General features: G+C 37.1%; 1 protein-coding gene across 2 annotated transcripts in view; it reads right to left on the reverse strand.

Annotated features, from left to right (window-relative positions):
• Positions 1-13,755, reverse strand: part of LOC116495215 (multidrug resistance-associated protein 1) — a 55,380-nt gene that overhangs the window by 26,374 nt on the left and 15,251 nt on the right. For both annotated transcript variants that reach the window (XM_032197550.1, XM_032197549.1), the window contains exons 4-12: positions 12,533-12,670; positions 11,242-11,367; positions 8,142-8,203; positions 7,171-7,302; positions 5,659-5,883; positions 4,925-5,102; positions 4,054-4,215; positions 3,256-3,348; positions 1,713-1,916 (exon numbers count right to left, since the gene is read on the reverse strand). In XM_032197550.1, coding sequence (XP_032053441.1) covers positions 1,713-1,916; positions 3,256-3,348; positions 4,054-4,215; positions 4,925-5,102; positions 5,659-5,883; positions 7,171-7,302; positions 8,142-8,203; positions 11,242-11,367; positions 12,533-12,670 — 1,320 coding nt within the window. The remainder of the gene's footprint in view (positions 1-1,712; positions 1,917-3,255; positions 3,349-4,053; positions 4,216-4,924; positions 5,103-5,658; positions 5,884-7,170; positions 7,303-8,141; positions 8,204-11,241; positions 11,368-12,532; positions 12,671-13,755) is intronic.

Raw genomic sequence — 13,755 nt, forward strand, 5'->3', positions numbered from 1 at the left:
GTAGATAATAACTCTTTCACACACATTGACAGAAGAAGAAAACAAGGCAAGAAAAAAAATGGTTGTCTAACTACTGGTGACCCTCTCCATCAAGACTTGAGGCCATTAGCTCAAATGCCTCCAGAGGAGTCTCCTCTAAGCACAGCATCCACTTAAGACATTTGTATTTATGTTTAAAATCTAACTGCTGTGAAGCCATGTATTGTTCTTACGGCGGCTGACTCAGCTGTGTCTGGTACAGTAGCTTGTTTGTACAATCCTCAGTTCGGACACACATATCCCAGGGAGAAAGCCCTCCCAGAGAGATGGAAAACAAGACAGGCTCCAAAGAATAACTTCAGAAGCAGCATGCCTGCACTCTTGTGTTATCAACAATTAGTCTGAAATACACCCTTATCAGCACAGACAGCAGCACCGGAGGTACTGCACAGCGAATAGCTCCCTGACACCATTACTAAACAATGCGTTCTGCCATTGAAACAGGAGAAGGAGTAGAAAAAAGTATTATGCACATCAAAAGTGCTTTCTAATAGACACCTGCATAATTCTTTAATCAGAAGCTTAGAGGAATATTTACTGAAGAATAAAAATCTGGAAAACTGCGTGTTAAACAGCAGTCTTATACTTTGGGCTGTACTGATTCTATCCCAGTGGCAAACCCTCTAATGTTCAGGACCTTCGCAACATACACAATGTGCACTGAAACAGAGCTACTCATTAAGGGAACTCATCTCAGACTCTGAATAACAGCATTAAGGAGTCCACATGCATGGTTTTATTTAGAAACTTCATTTAATAATGTATTTATATTAAAATCATCTCAGACTTCTTTTAGAAAAGCATTCGCTTAAGAATGCTGCTGATATTTCCTATCCAGGGCACTGCTTCTTCTGCCTTTCATCATGCCCAGAACATAATGTAAACACTACATAATATTTGCAGGGAAGGAATCTGAGACTGGAAAGTACACTTAAACACCTTCAACTGGAACAGCACATATTTTATCCTAATGTAGTCATGGCCTCTATTTGCTTCTGCGTACAAGAGCCCTGGCCCATTGTTCTAATAGGGTCTGAAGCAACTTTGATGTGATCTCACCCTTCTCTCTCTTTTATTAGTTTGAATGTAAGCTAGCCACAAACACAGTGGAGATGTTTCACATATCAAGAATATTTTTTTTAAATAGGAATTTAAAGCAATCGCAGGCTATGCAATGGCTTTACTTCTCCATATTGTTCTTAAATAGATGTGGGGAGAACCCAGGCCAGAGGCACATTTGGCATGCAATGTTCCATTAGATCTAGAACTCTTATTCAAGGATCTGCTGCTTTCAGAAACATACTGAAACAAGGGAACTTTTTCTTTGTTGTTGAGCACAACTACCACCAGTATGGCAATGCGCACTTCAGTAATTTCTTCTTCATCTGACAGTGCTTTTAATCTTAGGTCCCTCGAGAATACCAGAGAAAATAGAAGGAGCAGGGAAAAAATAGTTTTTATTTTTAAATAATTCAGTCATTAACTCTTAAGATATATTCAACATGGATCTCACTAATATCCAAAGAAAACAGAAGAGCCTTTTCATAGAGTGCTGTGGAAGTTTTCCTACTTTTCCATTCATTACAAAACAAAACAAGAACAAGTTATCAAGTACTGCTTTGGAAAGCATGATCCCAAACAGGAGAACAGACCTGCAGATTTGTTTCACTTACCAAAAAAGGAGCACAAACCCAAGTGAAGGTAGCCATCGCAGCAAGGTAAGCAGATTTTTTTAGGACTTTGAGCTCTTTCTGCCTGATCTCCAATACCTTCTCTCTGAAGGCTAATTCCCAAGCATAAAGTTTCAGAACTTTAATCCCGTTGAGAATTTCATTCATCAGCTTAATTCTGTTGTCTTTGCTCTTCATCTGCGCCTTCTAAAAACAACATTGCAATAAATAATTAGCAGAGCACAATACTTGGCAGATCCACAGAGTTCTCAGCTTTTATTTTGCAACGGCAAAATTTACCTCATAAGCATCAAAAGCTTACTAGATTCCCAAGCAGGAAATCTGAAACACTGTCTGAACAAACAAATACACAGAATTAACACAACATTTTAAACCAATTAAAAGAATGCTTCATACAACTAAAAACCTGAACCAAGATCAAAACAATTGTGGTACTGGTTTAAGTGTGATTAATTCTGCACCAGAGAACCTCAGGGCTCAGGTTCCTCTAAGTACAACACACAGTTAAAAATATGCCACTCTAACCAAGCTTTGGTGATACGCAGCTCACATCTGATCTTACACAAAACCTGGTTTTGCTTCATTTTCAATGCTATCAATCACTTCCTGATGGTGTACTAAGGCAAAAAGCTTTCTATTCAGCAGAAGGAATACAGACCATTAGGAAGAGGGAAACCTTTGAAGAAAGTATTTTAATGAGGGCTGAGCAAAGCTGAAACGATGTTCTGACTCAGCACCCAGCAGAGTTAGCAGACTGCACCAGGACAGCAATCTCAGACAGCTGTTACCAGGGGCAGCGTGGCTGTGACAGACTACCTATTCCTGCTCCACCTCATGTAGGAAACAAATGCTGTGGTACATTCTGATGAACATCTGGAGATAAAATGTTTCATTCAAATAAATTAGCAAATGTCAGGGGAAATGTGTTGAACTTAGCTAGTAGTGAAGTTTTTACCAGAAAGCACAGAGCTGTTGGAGGTTGTTTTTGCAATAGAACAAACAAGAGTTTGAGCCTAGATTTGCCCACGTGCACCCTCTGCAACAAACTGACCCTCTCTAATTGAAATCTACTATGACCAAAGAAGAGCCAACCACTGACACTCCTTCCTCCTCATCCCACCTGGAAGAAGTAAGAAACAGCAAGAAACGATACACCAACACTGCAACCACCATCCTGGAAATGTAAATATTTCACTCATTTTAACGTTCATTAGGCAAACAGTAGCACAAGTTTCCTCTTAGGCAGCAAGTTAAAAACTAATTTCAATCTAAACATCTGGCATTTCTTGAAGCTGGCTAATCTTCAAACCTTGCTGTTAACTTCTGAAAATTTTTTTGACGATTACGTATAGATGTAAGGCTGAAAAATACATTAATTTGCATTTATTTTGCATACACATCGTTTCTGACTCTTCCATCCTTTCTCTTTTTTAAGCTGTAAATAGGTAGGGGGCACAACTCCGAAACAAGTCACAGAACAGTACACATTTCTTAAAAGCCCTGTCACATACATAGAGCTTCTTACCTGATAGGTTTTGGTCTTCATTGCCATCACAGCATTTATGGGAACCAGAAGGATCATAACAGCCACACCTGCCAGTACAGAAGGACCTAAATTCTGAAGAGAAAAATACACAACTGTAAACATTTATTCAAAACCATTTTTTAAGATCCAGGGTCAAACCACTGCATGTGGTGCAGAAAAGCATTCTGAAATACCTTTTCAGCATCTTCTTCCCTTTTCAAGAGCAGCTAAGGGGAAGAAGATGATGATCCAATATGGACTTAAACTTACGTTTACATGCTTTCATGTTTGAATCTTAGACATACATCAGTAGCTTGAATACAGAAGTGTATTTCACTCAAGGGAGATTTTAACATTTGTCTTTTGTTCTGACGAAGAGAACCATGCAGAGAATGACCAACTTCTTGATCAATTTCATTACCCTTCAGACTGACAGTAAGAACTGGCAAGAGACAGCCTGGCGACTGGACTAGAAACATGCTTCTCATACGGTGACTCTGAGTGTAGAACCAGGACCACTTTTCTTTAAATCACATGATAAATGAGATACTGTAGGTGTTGCAGTCCCTCCAAAATTAATAGCTCCGATCTGCATCCTACCCATATACACTAGGTTATACAAATCCAAAGCCTTCCTTCTTGGTAACTGAAAAGAAGTAGCTCTGAAAGAATTCTGAACAGCGTTTGTTCCCTGCTGCTGTAAACACTCCAGTGGTCTGAACAGCTCTCTGCAGTCATGATGATAAGAAACAGCACATTACCAAATTCAAAACAGCATACAACACATACAATACTCACCTGCCACAGTAAGTACAGTGCTAGTATCACCTGGAGGGGTGCAGACCAAATCATGTTTATATAGGTAGCCAAGTCCATGAATCTCTGAGCATCCACAGACATTAGATTTACAATTTCACCCACAGTAGAAGTCTTTCTGGCAGAATTTGTGATAACGAGTGCCTAGGTGGATTTAAAAAAAAAAAAAAAAAAAAAAAAAGAAAACAACATGAAAAGACTTACTCATTTCCTTTTTCTCCACGGAATTGAAATTGCTTTACCAAACTTCATCTTTAAGCATCTTTTTCATGCTTCATGTTCTGTTTACCCTGCACATCTTAAAAAAAATGTAAGGTGTGTTGATGGAAGAAGCACTCGGGTTAAATTAAAAATAGCAACAGGTATTTGCAAATAGGGTTGGTTGGTGTTTTTATTGCTTGTGGGGGCATAGGGTTGCTTTTCTCTTTTAAGTGTAAAAAGTAGAATCTTCGCTTCTTGTCACATATTTTTCTCACATACAGCAAATAATCCTAAGCTTTCTAAAATGTTCCAGATTACTCCAGGAAAAGGTGGTACTGCCCATTAAGTCACTAAGTAAGCTGTAAATGTAGATACATCTTAATTTTTGCACAAATTTAAGTAGTTTCACCTGCTGTCTAAATGAGAAAAGGTTTCTTGTTTACCCGTGGGAAGGAAGAGTTGTCAGAAACCAGTAATTCTGAAAATGTTTTCATCTCAAAGCTTTCTATTTATAAATCAGATACTCTCTTATTTCTATTAAGAGTTAAGAGACTGCTGGGCTGATTCCTAACAACTTTAATTATTCAGATCTAAGCAGCGTGTTCTCACAGCCACTGAGTGGCATCATCATATATTTAGAAGAATCACTTACCTTTCGATAAATTACACCAACAATAGCTGTTTTGAGTCTCATTCCAGTTACAAAGCAGATATGAAAATACTGGTGAAGAATCAGTGTCTGAAGACAGGCACAGACAAACAGCAACCCGGTATAAAAGTAGCCCTGCCAGTCTGGGGCATGTTTGTCATTTACAAAGTTGATTAGCAATCTGTGGAGAGAGGAATCAGCAATCCTGCTATATAATGAAATCAAAAGGAAATTTCGCAGTTACAGACTTTGATTATTCTAAACATTTCATGGGTCATGCAAGCACCCAAAATGCCAGACTCAAATGCAGCTACTTCTAGTTGTTTTACTACTTCTCACCTTAAAGCATACAATCTCTCTTACTGCCTTAGCTCGGTGCTGCTTTACATACTGTGACTTGTGGTTATATTAACCTTTAGATTTCTGAGTAGTCCCACGATCATCACAGGTTACAAGTATACATTAATTGTCCTGATATTGCTGAGTATGCTCTTGCGTGGCCTTCCTAGTGTCGGAAAGGAAGCTATGATGTCAAGAATTTAGCGTATGATGTTATAATTTTAAAACCAATGGGCCAAAGTCATCTGCACACATGAAAACTTGCATGATAGCTATACTCCATTGATCTAGCTAGAAGCAAAGCACATGGTGACTGGTATACTTAAAAGCATGACTTAAGCATACTTAAAAATCTGTCCACATATTTTTAATTTAATAATAAAGTAAATAGATCTTACTTCAAAATTTCTGGGCCTGTAAACATCAAGAGATCGTGTGCTGCTTTAAACAGGAAACTCATGAGAAAATACGGTCCAAAAGTTTTATATAACACCTTGAATAAAGATGCCTCGTAGTTCTTCTGAGATGGTTTTATAATCAAAGCTTCAGCCTCTTCTGTCACATCACCATTTGAGTCACTTTTTTGCTGCTTTTTGGATGAGTATAAGATGTTTAATGGTTGCCTGAAATAAGAGTTAAAATATATTGAAGGCATACAAGGTAGCCTTTACTCAAGCATAAAACCAAATGGAAAAATGTGCAGTATACCATCAGACGTTTACTTCAACTAGGCTGATAACAATTTCTGATATCAGTCAACTCAATGGCCTGTCTTACATCATTCTTTTAGAAACAGCAAGTGTCCCAGGAACAGGGATAGCTGTTCACTGCAATTCTTTATAGATTAACTGAGTTTTACTGTGAATCTCTCCTATAGCAGTCCAGGGGAATGAGGGTTGTAATCTGTGTTAAACTCAAATAAAAAAGGATGTTATTATTCTAAAATTCAGTATGCTGAACCTTCATCAAAATGGAAGCCTCACTGTATTACAGGAGTTAAAAGTTTGCAGTCAGATTTATGCCCAGTCATCCCCAATGAGCTGAACACATCTATTTCACGCAGCTGGCTTCCATCAAGCTACGTACTTCCGAACTTCTGAGGACAAGCTGTACGTAAAAATACACTGCAAGAAAGCAAGCACTCCTCCTTCAATGAAAAGATACTTCTATTTAGGTGCAGTAAAAGATGATGAAAGGAGAACAGAAACTGCAGGCATGCAGTCTTTCTAATTTTAGCCATCTTGCTTAGGTGTTCAGGCTCCCTATATAGGGAAAGGAAAGAAATAAGCTTCTCACTTCTACATCCTGAACCACCCTCCTGAGAACTCCACTAACTATAGAGGGAGCCCAAGCTCCTAAATTGCATGGCTAAAGTTTGATTGTGTGAAAATATTCCCTCCTAAGGAGCAGGGTATGTATGGAGGAGAATTCCTACACAAGGAAAATTACAGTAATTGCCTTTGGAATTACCAATGAAATGACTATGAAAGACTAAGCAAAACTTCATGCAACTCATCAAACAAAAAAACACCATTTTGTTCCTTTTCTATATGCAGTTAAGGACAAATCCAGAGCTAGCACTTGAATAACTTGAGCTTTTGAACTTCTGCATCTCAGAGGAGCCACTAGCCAAGTGAGACCACCACACCCCTTACAACATTGCCCTGTCCCAAGCTCCCAAAGGTGCCTCCATCAGAGCAATACAGAGAAACCATGCTGGTGGGATCAAAGCGCATTCAGCTGCATCTTCCCCAGTATTCTCCAGCATGTACTTCCACACAGTTATTTCCTCCTTCTCAGCATTTTAGAAACACACACAAAATCCATAAATATTTCAACAAAATGGTTCTTGACTAATCAATTTTCATTTGTTGGTGAAAATTTTATCACTGATAGGATAGCTAACTTACCTCTTGGTCTTTGCCCACTCTTTTGCCCAGTTTCTAGCCAAACCTGGCACTATCTCTTCTGATGTGTCCTCTTTATTTAATGACCACAAATCCTTAGCTTCCAAAGGTCTCCGATAACCCTGAATCATCAACCTGTATTAGAAAGAATTAACATAATGTATTTGAGAATACTAGAGATATACATGCTATAAGACAGTGAGTGACATCCAGCCCCAAAACAAAACCAGCTCTTCATGAAAATTCATGCAAGAATTATTACCTGTAGCAACACAAGTTCAGACACTAAAATGGTGTTTAGCAATGGATATCCTCCTGTCGTTTACTGTGAGAATTAGAAACCAAAAGATCTAAGGATCCAAGATATGCCACTGAATTCAAATTTCAGGAGAATAAAAGAAAGGATAAAGTGATCTCATTTGAAAATCAGCCAGGTGACTAACATTCCCATGCCTACTAAGTTGCAAAATCTTTATTAGCCTTTAATTTTATAAAGCCATTCCTTTCATCTAGCTTTCTATTTAAACTCTAGCCAAGCACCAACCACAAATATACACTAATAATATATTTCCATGTTTCTATGTTTAAACACATAAGAACATGTGTTGCAATCAAGTCATACAGCTAACAAAAAAAGAATGGATTGGATAAAGAACTATCAATTCTGAATGCCCTAATTTCTAAACACAGCAGATAATTTCTACCTTTTTATATTTCCCAAATTAAAAAATCTGATCAAATTGTTTTGACAAACAATAAAAACATTTATTAAGCAACATTCAAATCAAAGACCCTTGATTAGGAAGTAAAAAAAGACCAATTGTTTTGTTTTCATTATCAATTTAATCTGTTTACAAAACTACCAACCAAAACAAAGTTAGTATTGCATGATTATTGCTAATTGATCTCAGAATGCAGGATCCTGAAATGCCGTCTAACTTTAACTGGTGCTTTATGTATCATGCGGGTCTTACCCAGTGATCCACCAGAACGTGATTCTGGACAGGAAAGAAGCACTGAACTCTGGACATGGTTTCTAAAGGAGAGAAAAAAGAAATCAATCCACGTAACAGAATGGCTGACACAAGGACATAAGAAACAAACCAAACAGAAAAAATGCCTTTGAATTATTGTTTTCCTTCCCTAACTATTCAATTTTCATTTATGCTTTTGAGAAATTCTTTAGAAAACACAGGCAAAAGTCCAGCTTCACAGCTGCCAGCAGACCAGCCTACTGGGACAGAGAAAGCAGTGCTCTGTATCTACAAGGCAACAAACAGTTGATGGAATTTTATAAGACAGCACAGGCCAGACTATTCACAATCAATGCCTAACTGTATCAATGTAAGGAATGCTATCATGAGAGCATAAGTATGTTATTTGGGTAGAGTTAGAGTCACTAATGAAGTTCAGGGGTACTGTTATGGTAGCTAAGTGCTACGATTCCATCAAAAATGACACACAAATAATAGTGAAAAAAAATCAAGCTCAGTCAAAGCATCCCAAAAAGATCCTGAAAAGCCCTGTATCTCATTCATCAACAAGCATGGGAAATTTAAGCATCCTACAATTGCACACAGCTAGCTCATATTCTACATCCAGAACAACATATCTTTTTTTAATCTTTTCTTTTGGTTAATATCCTCTCCTAATCTGGTTGGATTAAAATAATACAAAAGGAGGCTGGAAGAATTTCAAAAGGCGCCAAAGGTGATTTACTTGCAAAATTCCAGTGGAGATTTCTCTTCCCTCTTTCAGTGCTCTGAACAACATTTAAAGAATGCTAAAACAAGCCACTCCTTTAGCACACAAACCACTATGGTTTTTATCAACTATAATTGGAGCTACACAGGTATTTCCATCTACAAAACTCAAACATCATTACAGTACTGCAATTAAAACAGTCAGAGCCATGTTTTTCCCAAGATTTACATTTCTCAACTCATGTTTGTACAACGTGGCTTCTCCATTAAGCTATGGTTTGAAGTGTGTTGCAGTCAAGCTACACAAAACAGACTTGTGCATTTCCTCTCCTCCCCACAGAAGATTTTTTTTTCTTTTTAAACTTTGTATGGAAAAACGATAGTATGAGACAGCTAATTGTTGAACAGGGAAAAAGGGATAAGAATTCAACATTTCTATCATACTTAAATACTTGCAACAGAATGATTGCAAGCAAATCCAACAGCCTGACTTAACAAATAAATTTAAAAAATTTAACTCAAAGAAAGCTCAAAAAAAGAAGAGGGAGGTACTTACAGCCTTTAGCTACCTCAACATTCTTGCCAGATAAACTTCTACTTCAGCAAACATTTCCTATTTCATAAAAATTTCAAAATATTCTGAACTTTACAGAAAATACTGTATTGTATTTTTCCTTTGTAGTCTTTAAATATATTTTTGAATGGAAACTGGAATTTAAAGAGCCAACTAGATATTGTAACTACCTAGATAGGACTTCTAAAGGCAAGTGTTTAAAATATTAAAATGTTTGTATTACATTGGATTGTAACCATTTCATTTTATTAAAAATAGCATTATGTTAAGACCCTGAAATACTGCTAATCCTACTGACATTCACGCCAGAAAAGAATAATGATGAGCTATAAGAAGTCTGGACCTACATAACATAAACAAAGCAAAAACAAGATGCAAAATGTATTGTTTCATTTCTATAGACATCACATCTACATCTCTGAAATTTCACCATAACCTTTTGGTTTAACTAAACTTGTAGTAAAATTTTACTGAAGACTAACAAACATTTCTCTTGTGGAAAAGCTTGGCAAAGGGAAATAAAACATTTTAAGAATGAGTGACATGATTTGTTTTGTTTTTCCTCCTATCATAATATTTAACAAACAACACTCATCAAAAAGTTAAAATGGAATGTCTGCCTTATTTCCTAGAGACACTCCTAGAAGCACTTAGGACACAAGAACAAATGACTGTTTTCAGAGCACCCTGCAATTATTGTAATCAAAGCAAAAAAAAAAAGATTTTCATAAATCCACGGTATACTGTCAAATACTTTTCATCCTTGAATAAGACGAAAAGAACCCAAGAATGAAGAGAATCCAAAGACTCAGCAATACACTGTTCTCCAGACCGTCTGCCAGTGGCAACGCAGCGCATCACAGACAGGCACACTGGATACTGAAGAAGGTAGAAACTGCAATTCATTGACTGCTACAACCAGTTGTCCTTTTCCATAGTTAAAAAGGCAACATTCATCACACACACATGCATTTCAAACTTTCCTTCATCAGTCAGTGCCAGCTAACATCCATCAACCCAGAATGAGCCTTTATAAAAGAAATAAAGAACTGGGGTTTCTGAACTTGGCACATCCACCAAGCCCAGGCAGCGACAGCCATCATTCCACTGGGATTCAGAAGATAAAGCTCACGGCTGAGCAAGCAGAATAATAATCCAGCATCCTGTGGGTCATTTAGATGTGTGCCATATAACTGGCACATACAACTATGAATATGTGTGAAAAAAGATAATGTCTACAGAAAATGAAAGTTCTACATGCAAACCACCCTCTAACCTTAACTGCCATTTCTGCGGTTGACAGAGTTCTTGCAATCAAACTAGTTCAACTGTTGCTTGACACAACAGGTTCCTACAAAATTGAATACAGCTATTCAAAGTCTCAAGTTTTACAGGTGTAAATTGTTTCCTCACCTTCAATTGAAAGGGAATGCACGCTCTTATGAGTTCAATGATTACTGAACGGTATCAGATGAACAGGAAGACAGCATTTCAAATCAAACTTTCCCACTCACTGCCAGAAGCACTAATGAATGTAAGTAACATTGACTTTACCTTTAAGAACACTATTCAGAAATGACCGAGACTGGTTTTGCTCTCTTTCTTAACTACAGCCCACCCTGTTTTACATGTTACAGGCTTCATCTTCTGCTCTACCAACTAAGGAGCATAAAGAACATTCTACTGCAAATTCAAGTCAAGAAAGTTTCAATGATTTAGCATTTACGAGAATATGTCCCTATAACTCATTGAATAAAACATATCAGTTATAATACTCAGTGTAGACTGAACACTTACAGGATCATTTACTGTTTCAGAAAACAAAGGTGGTTGCTCTGGAAAACAACACAGTATGAGTTGTACAAGTAACAGGATGAAGTATGTGCAGAAGGTGACATAACGAAATGCATCCACTTCAGCACCCTACAAAGGAAGGTGATATTGCAATTAAAAGGCTTGAGAAATTTCTTTAAAACAGCATGTTACTATTTACAAAAAACAGATCCTTACTGTAAATTCTGCAAACTACATCGATACTACACTACACATACCACCACCACCCACCAACCACCCTGGAAATTAAAGTCAATGACTATTTTGGTGAAGGGAAGGTAAAGACAGCAGGGAGGAGATGGAGGATATCACATATGGAATCTCCCTTCTTTGTTTTCATTCTATCAGTGCCATAAATACACAAGTATAAACTTCTTCTGTAGAGATGTGCTCCTTAAGACATGCTCTGTACCAACACAGCCTGCCCCAATTAAGAATCAAAGTACAAAGCATTTGTGCTCTGGATAGAAAGGATTTTCCAAAGCAAATTTACTGGCATGTACAGAAAAAAGACAAGAATCAGAGAAGCAGAATTTTGATTACAATTTGTTGTGCTCAAACTCCAGAGGTTCTTCCATTTTTTCTATTGGGACTGACACATAACACACAGTTCACAGAAATTAAAGCACAAGGATGAACGTAGTTAAAGACAAAAATATTACATATTAGCACATAGTTAAAGACAAAAACCACCCTCAAAAGCTAAAAACAAACGGCTGAAAGCTCTCAAATGTCACAAAATGTCTTTTCTTTAAAGAAAGGAAAGTGATATGTCATTTCCAGGCACATTAAGCTGTTATTTGAGGTGTTACTATAAAGCAAACTGACATAAAAAATGTTTTACTTCTGTACTTTCATTTTGTCTCATCAGATATGAGACCACATCACCATCAAACCAAGTGTTTCAGGAAGTCTGCTGTGTAATCAACAGGAAGATGTAAACTCCCAAAAGAGTTTCATATCAAACACTACAGACATTTATTTTATTCAAGCAGGCGAATCCCCTTTCTCAAACAGCCAGAGGAACTTTCTTGGCAACTGTTGCTACAGTACGATCACTACGAATTTCACTAGCATTTCAAAACCTGAAAAACAAGAGCCATTAAGTCACGCTCATTTTGCTTTTGTAACATAGGGAATGAAGGTACACTGAATGGATCATTAACTAACCTGACCAACATAATCAGCAAGCAAGTACTTTATTATAGCAGTATTGGGGATTACTTTCAGCTGAATGAGGCTAGCAATCACTTACCGTATTTAAGGCAAATATTATTTTGGATCTAAAAATTACTGTGGCACATAGCAATGAGATGAGCCAGAAAATCGTCATTACACCTGAAGACTGGACTCCTTTCATTCTTTCATATTGTATTAAAAACGTGGCAAGCAACTGTGGATAAACAAGATGGAAATATATTCACAAGCTAGGTTTTACAACAACAGATTATATACATATACAATGTACCATGTTAAATTGTGACTATTAAACATTTCAAATCCCCTATCTCCCAAGTATTCTAATAGCTAGAGATTTCAAATGTAATGCAAAAATATGTTTAAGTTAAAAAAAAAAAAAATAGAATTAATCTCTGGAGCAGTAAAGACAGGTAGTGGACAATGGGAAAGGGATATGTACGACAGAAGCAAACTACCACATACACAAACACACTGTCAAAAGCTGCCAGTCTTTATTTTTTCACTTTTCTAGTTTTACATTGCAAATCAACATGTAATTATAGTGACTCTATGTACTTTTCAAGTATTTCCTGACTAGTTCTTTTCAAAACAAAGTTTTCTTTCCACACAAGAAGTCTGACAAAAGTTTGGTATCTACCCAATAAACCATCACAAACTATTTAACAGGTCTTGCATCTGTCAGTTTGCTTCAGGGCTGCTGGGGTTTTTGCTTTGTTTTTTGTTTGCTTTTGTTCTTCCCCCCCAACCATCATGTTTAACACCTCTATTCCAAGTCAGTGATAAATGTAAGACAACTGTTTAATCAATAACAGGACATTTTACTTGAAAAAATTGCAGAGATGCTGCTGTGAAAAACAACAATACTTATGCACCAGGGTAGAAAGCAGCTCGATGGGGACCCCTAGGTGCATTGTGGGGCTCCAAACATAAAGAAAACATGCTCTGAAGAATGGTACATGTAAGAAAGTTTGTAACACCTTCATTGAACTTCATAAAAAACTGTTGAAATTTTTATCATCTAATTTCATCAGTCCTCCCAGCTTGATTCTTTCTCCCTATGCTTGAATCAAGTTATTAAATGTAAGCTAGCTCAAGCCTACCAAAAAAAAAAAGCAAGATAACGAGCACTGGCTTGCATGCTGACATGCAACAGACACACTGAGCAAAGCTGAGCTTTTTTTTTTTCCTTTATCAAAAGAAAGCAGACACTCCAGAGTCACCATTTCACAGTTCAGCTACAAATAGAGTCTCTAACGTAAGGACTGTAGCTTAAGGAAT

This window comes from Aythya fuligula, chromosome 15 (assembly GCF_009819795.1).
Source record: "Aythya fuligula isolate bAytFul2 chromosome 15, bAytFul2.pri, whole genome shotgun sequence".
NCBI classification, from domain to species: Eukaryota; Metazoa; Chordata; class Aves; order Anseriformes; family Anatidae; genus Aythya; species Aythya fuligula.